Source organism: Anabrus simplex, chromosome X (genome assembly GCF_040414725.1).
Source record: "Anabrus simplex isolate iqAnaSimp1 chromosome X, ASM4041472v1, whole genome shotgun sequence".
NCBI classification, from domain to species: Eukaryota; Metazoa; Arthropoda; class Insecta; order Orthoptera; family Tettigoniidae; genus Anabrus; species Anabrus simplex.
The window spans coordinates 147,094,298-147,112,513 of NC_090279.1; the positions used below are offsets into that span (position 1 = coordinate 147,094,298).

Here is an 18,216-nt window from a genome sequence, read left to right on the forward strand (position 1 = left end):
GCTCCCTAGTGCTGAATCGGTAGACCTTGTTAATCTTTGAGATATGAATTGGCAACCTCTGACACTGAAAGTGAATAGATTAAGCATCACCATAAGACATCTGGCAGTGTAATCGCAAACTTTGAATACTATTGTTTTTACAATAAAGCAAAGAAATATAGGTGAAAAATGAACTTTTGAAACCTATTGCAATGGCTGAGAAAAATCCAAGTACATCACATGAGCACCTTAGAACTCCTACTGGGAAAAGAACATCGCGGTCTATACACAGTGAGGGCAGAAAAATAATAGCAGATGTAGAAGGCTGCCGTCATAGAGGAAAAAAAAAAAGAAGAAAATAAACAGTTAATCTTCCCCCTCAGTAAGTCGATTGAGCGATCTGCCGCATATATGGGCAAATCAGTTTCCACATTTAAGAGAACTGAAACATATCCTGCCTCTCCATGCACCCGTAGTGAAAAGAGGTAGGCCACTCTATTTTATTATGATTGATACCGGTATTATTATGGATAATAAAGAAAAATGTCACAACAAGACGATATATATAATCCCGTGTGTGGCACAATTGTGGGCTTTAGATAATAAAGGTTTGGAAAATTCGTATCGATCAAACTATTGATTCAGTTCAGATTACATTTTCATTCAGTTGACAGTTCTAGTGGAAGAGTTGAATTCCCTTCTTGCCCTTCACTCCTGTTAAAATGAAGCGTCACTAAATGTTTCGCGGATAGTAAATATATTTTGAAATGCTAAGATTGGTTTGGAAATTAACATTAATAAAACGAAAATACTAAGCCCAGAGAGTCGACCACTTAAAATGGGAAACCAATATATAGAAGCTGTCGATGAGTACATCTATCTTGGACACAAGATAAAACTTGGAAAAGACAACCAACATGCAGAAATTCCTCGCAGAATAGGTATGAGTTGGACTGCATTCCGAAAACTAAGATTCATCCTCACCAACAAGGATGTTCCAATTAACCTGAAGACCAAGGTTTATAATACGTGCGTGCTGCCAGTTACAACTTACGGTCTGGAAACGATGACTCTGACGAAGGAAAGCGCTCGCAAGCTTCAGCGAATACAGCGAGCTATGGAGCGACAGATGCTAGGGATCAGCCTTAGGGATAAGATCCGTTCAGAGGACATCAGGAGAAGAACTAATGTAACAGACATCCTAGAGAGAGTAGCAAGACTAAAATGGCAATGGGTAGGACACGTAGCTCGACAAGACTACAACAGGTGGACCTCTAGGATTGTTCACTGGAGACCATGGGGACACAAGAGAGGCAAGACCCCAGAAGAGATGGCTCGACGACATAAAGCTGTTGGCTGGAACACGCTGGTTCCAAGTGGCTCAAGACCGAAGACGATGGAATCATATGGAAGAGGCCTATATCCAGCAGTGGATTGAAATAGGCTAGAAAAGAAGAAGAAGAAGAAGAAGATGGGTAGTATACATGGTTTTCAATATAAATATTTAACAAAGCTTTACAGATTCAAATTTCCTTTACTAAAATTAGAATGCTAGGTTTATTCACATATATACGATGTGTCTATAAAGTAAACGTGCATCTAAGTAAAAAAAAAAATTCAGATAGAGGGTTTGATTTACCACTTTTCCCCACTTGTTTCAGACTTTTTGGATTGTCAGTACTGCAGAAATGAACCCTGAAGCAGCACTCTCCTTCCTTTCCTGTTCCCACTTCCCATCAAGCCAGCACTTTCCAAAACTTGCATGTACAATAGGTAATGTATTGCACCATATTTAGTTTTGAAGGATAGAAATCTATTTTGGTACATTTTTTCATATAAATATTGCAGGCTCTCTACTATTTGTGATTCTGTGAGCCTTTCTCCTGTGAAAAACTCAATTTTATTGATGACTGGTGGGCCCTTAACTAAGTCTGATGGTAGTTGTACTGTTAGGTTCAGTGGCTCAGATGGCTGAGGTGCTGGCCGTCTGACCCTATCTTGGCAGGTTCGATCCTGGCTCGGTCCGCTGGTATTTGAAAGTGTTCAAATACGTCAGTCTTGTGTAAAAGTAGTTAGTGGGAAGTAAAGTGAATAACATTCTTCTTCTTCTTCTTCTTCTTCTTCTTCTTCTTCTTCTTCTTGTCATCCATTTGTACTTCATCATAAATCAGCAATTACCTAGCAGAGTCTGACATTCTTGCCTCTTGCACGTGCCAGATTTCTGATTTCCTGTTTCCTACCTGACCTCCCTTTGTCAGCTGTTATTCTTTTCTGAACCCGACTGTATCAGTCTTGTGCTGCTTAGGTAGTCGTTTTTATTTCTTGTCCTTTGTGATCTTTCCCATTTGTTTATTTATTTTTCTATCTTCTTTGAGTTTATTCCACTGTGGACCGGGAGAAACGTTTGGCTTACAGGTTAGTCTTTTCTTCGTCTCCCAGAATTTCTTAATTTTGTTGTTGTTGAGGTTCCTTCTCTTTCCTGTGAACAAATGCTCTTCTTGGCTCTTGTACTTTCCTGGAACCCCTTGAATTTGTCAACCTCCATTCAGAACACTTCTCTATTCAAGATCTCTTTAGATTGATCTTAATTTTCTCCACATCTCTTCTGGTGTCTTCAACTCCATTTCATGGTTGCCTTTGGTTTGGTGATGTAATAATTGGAGTTTCTGTGTCAGTCTACATTTGCTGGGCTGAGTGGCTCAGACGGTTGAGGTGCTGGCCTTCCGACCCCAGCGTGGCAGGTTCAATCCTAGCTCAGTCTGGTAGTATTTGAAGGGCTCAAATACATCAACCTTGTATTGGTAGATTTACTGGCACTGAAAAGAACTCCTGCAGGACTAAATTCTGACACCTCAGTGTCTCCAAAAACCGTAAAAGTAGGCAGTGGGATGTAAAGCCAATAACATTATTATTATTATTATTATTATTATTATTATTATTATTATTATTATTATTATTATTATTATTATTATTATTATTATTATATGCCATACGCTAAATAAATAAATAAATAAATAAATAAATAAATAAATAAATAAATAAATAAATATTAAATTTTCATTGGTCCATTGTGAACAGGTGCCCATAGAAATTCAGTCTTCCCTTTTTGCCATTCCAAGGATCTGTTTTTCTGTAGTTCTTCCATTATTCTCCTCTTGTTCATTATCAGGCAGTCTGAACTATGAGCCTTTCTGACTTAACAATCATTTGGTTCAGTCCGAACCGAATAAGTGGCCATTCAGTTACGGTCATGCAGCTATGTATGAGCTTGCATTCTGGAGATAGTGGGTTCAAACCCTACTGTCGGCAGCCCTGAAAATGGTTTTCCATGTTTTCCCATTTTCACACCAGGCAAATGCTGAGGCTGTACCTTAAGGCCATGGCCACATCATTCCCACTCCTAGCGCTTTCCTATCCCATCGTAGCCATGAGACCAATCTGCGTCGGTGTGACATAAATTAAATTTTAAAAAAATAATAGTTTCAGTCCAGTGATATTTGAAGGTGTTCAAATACCAGTACATACTATAAACTTAATAAATATGTCAGCTTCATATCAGTAGATTTACGGGCGCGTAAAAGAACTTCTTCAGAACTTTAGCGACTCTGAAAACCATAAAAGAAGTCAGTAGGGTGTAAAACCACTAACATTATTATTAGTACTGTATTATCTTTGTCATTCGTTATGCCCAGCTAAGGAGCACATTTGAACTTATGTAGTACAATGTCTCTTCTTTTCTTCCCAGTATCTCTTCATTGGTTCACTGAGGCCCTTTCTGTGCTCTTCTGTGCTTTCTGTGCTCTTCTGTGCATCCTGTATATTTTCTTTTGAGTTTCTCTACAAGTTTATGTTTGCTTACCAAGCTTCTAAATTTTCTTCTATCTTAAATGGTTTCTTTGGTTATACCAGTTTCTTGTATGTCTTCGTTTATAATGTAGAACAAAAACTAAACTTATCCACCTATTTAATGCTATGTATTGTAACCTTAAAAATGTTACATATATTTGATTAAACTAATTTTGGTCTTACTAGAGACCATTATCAGTCAAAATCAATAGAAGTTAAGGCAAGACTTGAAATTTATGAAGCAAGTGTGTGTTATTGATATTCAATGCAAGACAAGTAAAGATCACACTCATCACAATCACACGTCTTGTGTAAGTTCTCAGTTTTCTTCTAATCTTCTTCAAGTCCTAGTATTTTAAGTGTTTCACCTGATCTTCTGTGAAGTGCATTCTTCAAATTAGAAGAAAACTGAATGACGTCTTCGTTTATCTCTATTAACCAGTTGTTGCGGTTTATCAGAGATAGGTTTAGAAGGTTGCCTGCCTTTTGTTATCCATTCTGTGTAGGTGTCATACTTTTTTATGCTTTATATTAACATCTCTTTCTCATAGCTTTTGCAGAACATTGAAATACATCAACTTTACATTGCAAATAAGCTTTAATATTTCTTGTAATCTTCCTCTCTTTGTGGCTGAAAATGAGTATTTTGTGATTCAGGTCCTCTGTGCAGCTGATGCTATTCCTAATACACTTAAGAAAGTGGAAATTGCAACACAATGAAGGCATTGGTCGTTTGTGTTGATTTTCAAGATATGGAATGATGCCATGTAGATATGTAAACGATCAAAGTTTCAGACCCATTGGATTGTTGCTACAGGTCTCCCCACGTGATTGGTCACGGAGGAATCAACTCCAGTATACGGACTCTGGTGAAGCGTAGTTGACTTACAGTCTGTGCAGTGAAGTGTTCTCCGTCAAACATGCCTCGACGACAGAGAAGATCATGCTATCAACAACTGTCGCCGTTTGAGAGGGATCAGATAATTGGGCTGTGTGAGGCTGGATTATCGCTAAGGACTGTTGCTGCACGTGTTGGCCGACAGGCATCTACAGTACAACGTGTATGGCAGCAGTGGTCAAATGAAGGTACCCACACTCGTAGACCTGGCACAGGCCCAGCACGACAGACATCGTGAGAGAGGATCACCGCATCATCCGGATGGCCCGGATGGAACCCCATACAACAGCAGCGCAAATTCGTGCAGCTGGCTTACGAGCCCGTGTCCCTGCAGAGGGTGTTCCATTGACCCCACAACAGCGATGTGTAAGGCTGGCCTGGTGTCGAGAAAGATCGACGTGGGTCGACGAATGGCATAGGGTCGTTTTTAGCGATGAATCACGCTTCTGTCTTGCCCTCGGTGATCGCCGGAATCGTGTGCGCCGACGTACCGGGGAGAGGGGCCGCCCAGATCTTATTATCGAGAGGCACACAGGGCCAACACCAAGCATTATGGTCTAGGGAGCTATTGGCTTTATTGTGAAATCACAATTAGTGCTTGTTGAGGGCACTATGACTGCTCGACAGTACGTTGATAGGGTACTCAATCCAGTGGTTGTCCCTATAATGGCGAACATTGCTAATGGGATGTTTCAGCAGGACAATGCCCGGGTTCACACTGCACACATCTCCAGAGAAGCTCTCCACGACATCACAACCTTAAGGATGGCCCGCCAGAACCCCAGACCTCAGTCCTATTGAGCATGTGTGGGACATGATGGGTCGACAACTGGCCAACCGTCCTCAGCCACCCACAACTCTGGAATAACTGACCCATGCAGTGCAGCAGGCATGGGTCACAATTCCTCAGGAAGCGATCCAGGGCCTTATTGACTCCATGCCTTGACGAATTCATCAATGTATTGCAGCTTGTGGTGGGCACATCCTGTATTGATTGTTGTCCAAACTTGCGGTCAGTGGGACCTGAAAGTGTAATCATCAAATCACAACCGAACACTCGTCGTGCATGTTCAATTGCAGCAATGTAGCGCCACTCCTTCTGGGTGTTGCAATTTCCATTTTCTTCAGTGTAACAGAAAATCAGTCACCGTTTGTGCAGATCATATGTATAGTTCATTGAAGTTGTTACATCATAAGCTAGAACAGCCTACAAATAATGTGAGGAAGTCTGTAAATATGAATAAACTAAACTCTGATGAGAGAAAGGTAAGATGTGTGGCAGCTTTGGGTTTTTGTGCTAGTGAGTGCTTCAGGTTTGGATTTTATTCAAAATTTATTTTTAGTTTGAAAATTGTTCTTTGATCAGACAGACTCCTGTTAACATTGCAAGATTCATTGTGTGTTCAGCCCTGAATTATTCTGGTATATTAGAAGCCTGTTTGGAGTGACGCTTTTTTAGAAGTAAAGTAGAAGTAGAAGTGTGCTGAAATTTAAATCTTGGCATAAATATGATCCCAGTTTAATATTTTGAAAAACCTTGCAACTATCAAATAGGTATATTTTGGACCTGTAAAAAAAAAAAAAAAAAAAAGAGGAATTGCAGTTTATACGATGTCGCCAGAATAATGCAAAGAATGTGGGGTTGAGTAGTTCAGTTGGTAGAGTACTGGCTTTTTGAATGCAAATGGGTAGATTTCAATTTGGTTCAAGTACGGATAGTGATTAGCGTTACCCGGTGCATTTAGGTAACATATTTTTCGGTACTTGATTTTAGGGTGGAAATTTAAGGAAACAATACAAATAATGTATTTCTTAACCAAAATGTTTTCCTGCTCTGTGGCCGAATGATCAGTGTAGTCCTCTTTGGTTCCGAGGACCCTAGATTCAATTCATGGCAGAGTTGGGAGATTTTAACCTCACATGGTTAATTTCATTGGCCCGGGGATTGGGTGTTTGTACTGTCCCCAAGATCCCTGCAACTCATACACAACATTATCCTCCACTACAAAAATATGCAGTATCCTATACACAGCAGCTGCCCACCCTTGTCAGAGGGTCTGCCTTACGAGGGTTGCACCAGACTAGAAATAGCCACACACAATTAAAATTTAAACCAAAATGCTTTCAAGAATCTGTACACGTTAAGTACGGACACAAAATATCACATTGTGAAACAAAATCACAACTCATTTTTAATCCTCAATATATTCATGTTCGCTGTCATTCATAGTGCTATTGTCTGAATAATTTTCACCTCACTAGACGTAATAGCTGATTCTTTTATTTTGGCCACTTACATGGTGATCCAAGGTATCTTTCTGCTGCCTTATTGTCATATATTTTTTTGTGTATTCTATAACAAATTTAAGTGCTTAATTATTCTTTGTGTTTGAACAACACTATTTTGTGTTTTAAATTGCTTTATTTATGTATTTAATTAATTAATTAATTAATGACACAAAGTGGTTTTTACTTATGGTCACAGAATGATAGATTTTTTAATATCTTTTCTTGGCTGTCATGAAGTAATCTATATAAATGCTTTTAAGAATAGCCTCTGAACAGTATTTTCTTTTTGTGTTGCAAATCTTTTTATCTCCTTTTTTTGCTTGAGGTTACATTCTTTTTGTTTTGTTTTATTTTGTTTGAGTTTGTTCTTTTTGAGTTACCATTATTTTCATTTCAGTTATTACACTTTTTAGTGTGTTTGAGTTTATTTTATGTTAGTACAATTGCTCCTTTGTGGATTGATTTGATATTGTTCAATTTTGAATTGTGTTCTATGGCAAATTACTTAATTTCTTTTAAATCTCACTGTGAAGGTTTAACTTTTAAATTTTGTTTCAGGTGAGTGAAAATGGATATAATGAAAAGAAATAGAAATTGCTGTGTTGTTGATATGAACATGATGCTTTATTCAAGTATTTAAAAAAAATAACATTAACCCTTTCCCGCCCGCATTTTCACTCCGCTTATCCCCAGGTTTCAACCTATTATTTAGCAAAAACTGAAACAGACAGTATTGTTTCAGAAAAAGTTAAATATAGTAAAAACTATTGATCACAATGAATTCAAATTTTCAATAACATTAGAAAATATACCATCACATCCATTTCTCTGTTTATTGAGTCATAATGTGTTTTTCACCCCCCCCCCCCCCCCCCTCCTCGTGACACTCGACACAAAGACAGTCTGCATTTGTCACATTCCCATGTTGTCTGAATCCCTCAAAACCAATAATCACGTGATTTTGGAAGTGGAATGATGCCCATGTATATAAGATTTTATTTCATCTGGGCAAGTGTCTTCCCATTCTGTTTTTATCTTACCGGAATGCGACTGTTTGAAGGCTGCATTGTTATATGCCCAATAGGCTATGTCACTGAATAATTTTTCTCCTCCTAACATACGTAAGAAACAATCTCTTTCCCCTAATACTCTTTCCGAATTATGCGCAGATTCAACATCATCCATTTAATCATTCGGAGTAACGAAACGTAATATTTGTGTTACCTGAATTGCCGTGGCATCGCCATCAGGTCCGATTTATCGATATTCGTTTTCATTCATATCACTGTTATCACTAAAATTATCTTCGTTGATATATTATTCACTCATTAAAAATTCACCTGCACCCCTACTCTAGGATTCTGTGTCACTTTTTTCGCCCATATTCAGCTCAGTTTCAATATAAGCGATATTCAATCCTGCCATGTTTACGAGCGAAACAGCTGACCCGCGCTCGCGGAAGTTCAAGACCGTTGCCTAGGCAACGTCAAGACAGATTATCTCTCTTCCTTTATTTCCTAAAACTTGTAGATTGCACTGCATGTTCATAAATGCCTTATAAACACTTCACTGATGAGAAAAATAAAAAACTATCGCACAGATCACAGACGAATGCAGATAATGCAGCCGGGTGCTTTCGCGCTCAGGACCGGAAGGCTAAATTAACAGTCGGGCGCTTTCGGGCGCTAAGGGCCGGAAAAGGTTAAGGAAATTAATCACAATGTGAAATCAGTGGTAGAGTGTCCAACTCATGATCCCAAGTTTTCATACCCAATTCCAGGACCTTAGATTATAATGTTGCTTTGTTGCTCTCATCATGCAGCCTGTCACTTTACAATGGCGAAAAATGAGAGTATCCTCCTATTCAATACATCATATATTCCGTCATTAGACGGAGCAAACAAATTCAGACATGTTTCGGCTCGCTTGAGCCATCTTCAGTGAAAAAAATTAGGGGGGTTGGAATAATTTACATAATATAAGTTGAAAAAATGCTAAAAAACATAATGAAAGAGCAAATGAAAAAACAAACAAAAGAGAGCCTAGACGGAAACAAATATACAATATTTACATCAATATGCAGAGCAAAAAACAACTTATAGCGACAAAATTCAGTGAAACAGGTGTTAATTTGAAATAATAATTGATACTAAAAACTGCGTTAACCTAAGAAACAAGGGAATGAGAAAACAAATGATGCAGATGGAAATGAATAACAGTAGCACATGGTGAGGTTGTGGACCTCATAGTTTACAAATTATTGGTTTATAAAAATGACAAAACAGTTTGAAATTGCTGTCAAAATCATCCTAGTGGAAACCCATCACATCAAATTGGTCAGGAGGAGAGCGGGAGCAGACATTTTTGAGAGAAACCAAGCCTGAATTAACCTGCAGGTGAAAAGCCTGTGACAAGGAGAAAAAAACACCATGAAATTTAAGGCTTTAGAAATAGCAGCATTCTCAATATCTTCTCAATCTAGCGGTCCCTTTCTTCATTATTGTTTCATAATGTTGGCTGGTGTTTTGCGTTATTATAGAGGGGTCGGAAGGGCCGCATATAAAAAATATGAGAAGCTGTGTTAGGTAGAAGATAGATGCATAGTAAATTGTAGTAATCTAGTGGAAACCGTCAATGAAGTTCTAATCTGTAATGGAAAAAAATGAGGTTGTATGAGAAACATGGGTTGATAAGTAAAAAGTGTGGAATGGTTATGAAGAAAGCTTAAACTTACGGTGTGCAGTAGGTGCTCTGTAGTGGCCTGGCTTTTTCAAAGTAACGGTCTCGTTCGCGTGATCGAGTCTATTGTTGGTTCGGCTGTGTTTGCTAGGATGGAAGGAGCGGAGGGGGAAGGGGAGGTGCAGGGCTGGTTTGAGGAAGGGAGTGGTGTTGAGTTGGAGAGATGGAGGTGGGTTTGTTTTGGCAAATATAAGGAATGAATGTTTCAAGAGGATGTTAGTTTACTCGCTGACTTCTAAAGCTCGAATGGTGTGGCCTTCTCAAAGTGATGGTCTCGGTCGTGTGATCGAGTCTATTGTTGGTTTGGCTGTGTTTGCTTGGTTGGAAGGAGCGGAGGGGGAGGGTTGGTGTGAGGAGGGGGGGTGGGGGTGGTGGTAAGTCGGGGAGATGGAGGTGGGGTTTGTTTGTGTTATGGAAATTCTGACAAATGTATGGAATGAATGTTTCAAGTAGAATGTTCTTTTTCTCGCTGACTTCATTTAAATTGTGAGTGGGGTTCATAAACTGATCTAAATCGATGTGGATGCTCTCGAGAACGTTGAGCAAGGTGCCTTTTTGCTCATAATGCAAGATCTTCAGGTCTTTATCTATTGAAGTGTATTCGTGGCTGGATGCTTTATGGTGTTCGCTCATAGCTGAAAAACGATTATATTTGAGAGCGTTGCGATGTTCGGCGTATCTTACGACAAAATTGCGGCCTGTTTGACCTATGTAGCTGGAATTACAGGATTGGCACTTTAATTTGTAAACTCCGGAGTTTAAATATTTGTTGTTGATGTTGCTATTGTTATTGTTGACAGTGTGTGAATTGAAAATGAGTTTGGAGTTGGTGTGGGAGGTTCTGTAAGCTATTTTGATGCCGTGTTTCTTGAAAATATTAGAAATTTGGTAAATGCTACTATTATTGAAAGTGTATGTGGAAAATTTTTCTTTTGGAGCGGAATCTTTTACTAGGGTAGTCTTGGGTCTGCTTTTGTATCTATTGATGATTCTGCTGATGAAGGTTCTATTGAAACCATTGTGTTCTACAATGTTGTAGATGGTATTAATTTCTTTTTTGTAATTCTTGCGAGATAAAGGGATAGTTAATGCTCTGAGGACCATGCTATTGTAAGCTGCTCTGTGCACCCAGACATACATAAAAAAGCAGCTTACAATAGCATGGTCCTCAGAGCATTAACTATCCCTTTATCTCGCAAGAATTACAAAAAAGAAATTAATACCATCTACAACATTGCAGAACACAATGGTTGCAATAGAACCTTCATCAGCAGAATCATCAATAGATACAAAAGCAAACCCAAGACTACCCTAGTAAAAGATTCCGCTCCGAAAGAAAAATTTTCCACATTCACTTTCAATAATAGTAGCATTTACCAAATTTCTAATATTTTCAAGAAACACGGCATCAAAATAGCTTACAGAACCTCCCACACCAACTCCAAACTCATTTTCAATCCACACACTGTCAACAATAACAATAGCAACATCAACAACAAATATTTAAACTCCGGAGTTTACAAATTAAAGTGCCAATCCTGTAATTCCAGCTACATAGGTCAAACAGGCCGCAATTTTGTCATAAGATACGCCGAACATCGCAACGCTCTCAAATATAATCGTTTTTCAGCTATGAGCGAACACCATAAAGCATCCAGCCACGAATACACTTCAATAGATAAAGACCTGAAGATCTTGCATTATGAGCAAAAAGGCACCTTGCTCAACGTTCTCGAGAGCATCCACATCGATTTAGATCAGTTTATGAACCCCACTCACAATTTAAATGAAGTCAGCGAGAAAAAGAACATTCTACTTGAAACATTCATTCCATACATTTGTCAGAATTTCCATAACACAAACAAACCCCACCTCCATCTCCCCGACTTACCACCCCCCCCCCCCCCCCTCCTCACACCAACCCTCCCCCTCCACTCCTTCCAACCTAGCAAACACAGCCAAACCAACAATAGACTCGATCACGCGACCGAGACCATCACTTTGAGAAGGCCACACCATTCGAGCTTTAGAAGTCAGCGAGTAAACTAACATCCTCTTGAAACATTCATTCCTTATATTTGCCAAAACAAACCCACCTCCATCTCTCCAACTCAACACCACTCCCTTCCTCAAACCAGCCCTGCACCTCCCCTTCCCCCTCCGCTCCTTCCATCCTAGCAAACACAGCCGAACCAACAATAGACTCGATCACGCGAACGAGACCGTTACTTTGAAAAAGCCAGGCCACTAGAGAGCACCTATTGCACACCGTAAGTTTAAGCTTTCTTCACAACCATTCCACACTTTTTACTTATCAACCCATGTTTCTCATACAACCTCATTTTTTTCCATTACAGATTAGAACTTCATTGACGGTTTCCACTAGATTACTACAATTTACTATGCATCTATCTTCTACCTAACACAGCTTCTCATATTTTTATATGCGGCCCTTCCGACCCCTCTATAATAAGGCAAAACACCAGCCAACATTATGAAACAATAATGAAGAAAGGGACCGCTAGATTGAGAAGATATTGAGAATGCTGCTATTTCATGGTGTTTTTTTCTCCTTGTCACAGGCTTTTCACCTGCAGGTTAATTCAGGCTTGGTTTCTCTCAAAAATGTCTGCTCCCGCTCTCCTCCTGACCAATTTGATGTGATGGGTTTCCACTAGGATGATTTTGACAGCAATTTCAAACTGTTTTGTCATTTTTATAAACCAATAATTTGTAAACTATGAGGTCCACAACCTCACCATGTGCTACTGTTATTCATTTCCATCTGCATCATTTGTTTTCTCATTCCCTTGTTTCTTAGGTTAACGCAGTTTTTAGTATCAATTATTATTTCAAATTAACACCTGTTTCACTGAATTTTGTCGCTATAAGTTGTTTTTTGCTCTGCATATTGATGTAAATATTGTATATTTGTTTCCGTCTAGGCTCTCTTTTGTTTGTTTTTTCATTTGCTCTTTCATTATGTTTTTTAGCATTTTTTCAACTTATATTATGTAAATTATTCCAACCCCCCTAATTTTTTTCACTGAAGATGGCTCAAGCGAGCCGAAACATGTCTGAATTTGTTTGCTCCGTCTAATGACGGAATATATGATGTATTGAATAGGAGGATACTCTCATTTTTCGCCATTGTAAAGTGAAAACCGTCAATACGGAATGATTCTAATATCTTGTAATGCAGCCTGTCAGTTGAACATATTGTACAGACCTATGTAAACTGGTGAGAGAACTCGCAGCATAAGGTGACTCAAAACAACACTGATAACGCTTAGTGTGTTGAAAAGGGAGGCAAGTATTTCAAGAGAGACCCATGTTCGGAAATGCATAGTTTTGAGTGTTGTGGAGCGTTAAAGTTTGACAACACTTCGGACGTGATGATGGGCGTGCATTCCATATTTTGTGAAGAACCGCCACCAACCCAACAGAAGCATCACATCGAGCATTGAATTACCAAAGAAGCTCAAATTACTGAGCAAGTGGCCATGCGATTAAGGTCACGCAGCTGTGAGCTTGCATTTGGGAGATAGTGGGTTTGAACCCCACTGTCAGCAGCCCTGAAGATAGTTTTCTATGGTTTCCCATTTCCACACCTGGCAAGGCTGTACTTAATTAAGGCCACAGCCACTTACTTTCCACTGCTACACCTTTCCTTTTCCATTGTCGCCATAAAACCTACCTGTGTTGGTGCGACGTAAAAAAAAAATCTCAAATTGTCAACCTCCAGCTTAATTACAGGTCTTAATAGAGCTGTGCAAAAAAGACATGTAGACTCACTCAAACTCCTGCAGAAAATGGGTCCTGCTCCGTTTAGACTCATTCGGAGTTTCCTGCTTGAGTCTGCAATGAGTGTTTTGGAGGACCAAATCCAAAAAGATGCTCCAACTTCACTGAACAAATGAGTCCCGAACTGTCCATGCTGTAATGTATATAAGAAAATATTTATTATTTTGCACCCATTCAATACAATGCAGAATGTTAACATGCAAGTTAAAACATTGTTGAAATATGAGACATGTTTCGCCTCTTCTTGTGAGGCGTCTTCAGTCAGTATCAATACCTTACTTTTTTACCAGGTACCTGGTTAAAGATTATTCTAAAATGTTTTGTAAAATGATGTGCATAGGATAAAATTTACAGTTCATCATAAAAATGTTTCTGAAATAATTAAAACTCTAATACATTGATAAATTCGTGCATAGTTTCACTTAAAGAAGGAGGCGTCATTTGATTAGAAGTAACATGATTGATGACTTGAAGCTGTAGTCAATGTTTGATGATGTAGAAGGAAATTGACAAGCTAATACTTAGCAGAAAAAGTATATAATAGGTTCAATGTTGAGTATAAAATGGGAAGGAAAAGCATTCCAATTACTGAGCCAATGTCGTTATTTGACGTTGGCGTGTATTGCTCACACAATAAGTCAACAGTCCAACAACACCAAAGAACCCCTAACAAGAACTGTAGCATAATTCAACAGCCCCAATTCAACTATCAAATCACTACAATATTCTTAAACAACATAAGTTTCACAATCAACGTTAAAAATTGTCATTTGGACGAAGAAAATAACAACTATTCAACAATCTTTTTTTATAGATATCAACTCAATTACAAAACGTCCGATTTGACGCAACAAATATCATCACCCTCTTCGCGTCCAAATCACACCAACGTAGCGAGTGACGTCCCATTATTATTTCGACCAACTCACATGGTTGACTCACAACAAATTAGTCCAACTACAAGTATCTGTTGAACTGCAAGTCAACACAATCTCGCCGGGCTAAATTATAAACAAACTTTATAAACTGTTGACTAATACAGTTATGCTAACAACAAGATTTATCATAGTTTTACGGTATTGTCATTTTCATTTGGAGCATCCAATGACTCAGATATGTATTAATATTATGTAACTAGGATTTGTTAGCTGGGCGGTCTGTAAAAATGGCAGGGCGGTGCGCCCATTAAAAAGGGCCTAGGGAGAACACTGTTCATGATTAAGAGGTATCTTGTGAATTAGTGTTGAAAAAATAATTTATGATGTTTGCTTATTTTTTAGGTTAATAATGCAAGGAAGCAGAAGCAGGCAAAACCAAGAAGGGCATTGCAAAATCAGGAAACCCCAAAGAGGGCAAGAGGAAGACCCAGGAGATACATGGTATGTAATAATTTTTTGAAATGTCCTGTAGCTTATTAGTTGTCATTTGTAATTTACATGATAAAATAGACAGCCTTGTCTGTGAATCTACTGTTAAAGAAAGAAAAATCCTAATGGCTGGGCGAGTTGACCATGTGATTAGGGGGCGCGCAACTGTGAGCTTGCATCTGGGAGATAGTGGGTTCGAACCCCACTGTCGGCAGCCCTGAAGATGGTTTTGCATGGTTTCCCATTTTCATACCAGGCAAATGCTGGAGCTGTACCTTAATTAAGACCACAGCCGCTTCCTTCCCATTCATAGCCCTTTCCTATCCCATTGTCACCATTAAGACCTACTTGTGTCAGTGTGACATAAAAACAAATTCTAAGAAAATATATGAAATCCTAATGGAATGTTTGTTTTTCAGCGTGTTGAACCAGATAGTGAAGGGCTAGCAATCAAAATGCAGCAAAATGCTAATGGTAGGTCAAAGAAGGCACGCGCTGCACATCCCTGGAAAGATGACAGAAGTATGTTGGAAGGACATCTTGGTGCTCAACAGAATTCAAATGTAAGTATTCTGTATTATAATTTCCATTCTTTTGGGTTTGATTCAGTCTGTGCTAGTGGCATATGCAGATTCATATCACACATAATTTTTTAGCTGAAGGAGATGTTACGTTTTTTCAATATAAGATTTTATTTTGCTAATAATCAGTTTTTTAAATACAGGGTGTTTCACAGTGAATTAATAAATATTGTTGGAGGCAGTAGACTTGTTTCATATGAAGAAAGATCAACCAAACCTGTGTCAAATTAGCAATGTGTATGGAATTACAGCTGTTTGTGTGGTATGCATCGGAACAATTTTACAGTATTACATGTATCAAAATTATGAAAAGATAGCAAACAATTGTACAAAGGTAATTTAAATTGCCTACTCTTGAATGAAAAATACACTGCTGGAAAAACAAAACATACAACATCCATAAGGACAAAGTCATTTTATTGACAAGCGATGTGACAGGTAGTTCATTATTGCAGGAGTATATGATTACAAATTCAGACCAAATGAAACAAACGTCACAGTAAAGGTTGCCCAAACAGTCGCATCGATACATTAGTGTACCCCTCTCTGGCAGCAATGCAGTCATGTATTTGCTCACGCAAATGATCATAAAGGTGCTGAATGGCATCCTGCGATAGCTTGTATTGAGCTCTGGAGAACGCGTAAGTTCCCATTTCATCATGCCCATAGGTGTTCAATTGGCGAGAGATCTGGTGATTTTTCTGGCCAGGGCTATTGTTGTTCACCATGTAGAGAACGTTGTGTCGCAGCAGCTATATGTGGACATGTATTGTCCTGCTGAATAAAGCACATCACCTTCCTGTCGAAGAAATGGCAGTAGCACGGGGACAACCACCTGTGCAATGTAGTGGGCACTGATTATGTTACCCTGCAGAAACGCCAACTGTGAGTTGTAACTGATGATGGTCCCTCCACACACCATGAAGCCTGCGGTGGGACCTTGGTGTCGTGGGCGAATGCACTCTGGAATAGGCCGCTCACCAGGTCTACGCTGTACACGTGTACGTCCATCACTTGCGTACAGACAGAACCTACTCTCTTCACTGAAGACAACAGAACGCCATTCCACTCTTAAGTAGACTCTGACACCAGAGTAGCCGTGCTTCGTGGTGTCAGCGGTAGCCTGACCAGAGGCATGTGTGATCGTAATCCTGCTGCATGTAGACAGTCCCCAGTGGTCCTTGGTGACATAGCAGGTGCAAAGTGTGACGGGATTTTGTTCCTGGATGATGTTCGTTCGGCCACTGCTGCTCGTACAATGCGTTGATCTTGACGTGTGTCTGTATTATGTGGACGTCTGGAGCCTGGTTTATGGGTGTGGGAATGTTCCACAGAGCACTGCTGAAAGCAGCAACATGCCACCGATACATTGTGCCCAACTTGTAGCAATTCAAGCCTCGTGGCTCAGACAGCAGCATGCCGGCCTCTCACCTCTGGATTCCTTGGTTCAAATCCCGGTCACTCCATGTGAGATTCGTGCTGGACAAAGCGGAGGCAGGACAGGTTTTTCTCCAGATTCTCTGGTTTTCCCTGTCATATTTCATTCCTGCAGCACTCTCCCAATATCATTTCATTTCATCTGTCATTCATTAATAATTGCCCCAGAGGAGTGCGACAGGCTTCTGCAGCTGGCACAATTCCTATTCTCGCCGCGCCGCTTTTTGGGGGCTTCATTCATTCCATACCTGACCCAGTCAAATGATTGTAAACAGGCTGTGGATTTTCAATTTCATGTGTAGCAATCCATCAATACGTCCTTCCAGTTTCGCACTGGCGCATGATGCCACCCTGACCATATTTTGGAACTACGGGTTTCTCTTCCCTTTCTCTCACCCATTATGTGACACCCATTAGAAAGGAAGAGTCTCGCTTCTGCCATACACAGTATAATACTAGGTGGTCTGGACAGTTTGAAGGTCGAATGAGACAAATATTTATCAAAGGATCCTCCATCTTTTCCTATGATTTCATTCCAGCTTTCCATTGATTTCATACATTGTATTTCATGATGAACTGGACTAAACAGAAAGGCAAAGAATTTGTTATATAATTTTTTGATAATAAAATCATCAAATGACTTTTTAGTTCTAATTATTCTGATGGGTCCAAAACAAGAAACAGTAGAATAGTGGAAGGTCTGATGAATCCTAGCCATCTTTTGTAGTGTTCTGCAGATGATTAAAGACACACAACATCTGCAGATTAAAGACATTCAACACCTTTCGTTGCCTTGGCGTTACGTTCTTCAGTTTCTGTTCTCTTGTCATTTATTTGGGTCTGCGTATTATTCTATTCATACTTAACTCGTTTAACATTCATTTACATGTGTAAGATACAAGACCTGACAAATTGTTTGTGTTGCTACACAGAAAGTTTTATAACTTTGCAATGTAGTAATTGCTTTTACTAAGAATCAATGGTAAATACTATGATTTGTATGTATTGAAGTTTCTTACTAAATGCTTTCACTCTTGGCAAAGTCTCAAGAGCATAGTATCTGCCATGATGATTTGTAATTACTAAGAGTTGATGCATAAACGTTAGTAATTGTTTTTAATCCTAAATGTTTACCAAACAGAATCTTAGTATGTCTCATTCTTACATTTACTTCATTAGAATCTCATTATTTCCTGTTATTTGTGAATTAAATTAGAAAACACACACAAAAAATCAGCAAAACTTGCTGTAGTACTATTTAGTAATATTTAAATAA

General features: G+C 39.1%; 1 protein-coding gene across 1 annotated transcript in view; it reads left to right on the top strand.

The window, feature by feature from the left end:
- The window catches only part of LOC136886717 (uncharacterized), a 420,809-nt gene that overhangs the window by 82,531 nt on the left and 320,062 nt on the right, over positions 1–18,216 (top strand). Inside the window, exons 5-6 of the mRNA XM_067159522.2 lie at positions 14,836–14,934; positions 15,342–15,485. Coding sequence (XP_067015623.2) covers positions 14,836–14,934; positions 15,342–15,485 — 243 coding nt within the window. The remainder of the gene's footprint in view (positions 1–14,835; positions 14,935–15,341; positions 15,486–18,216) is intronic.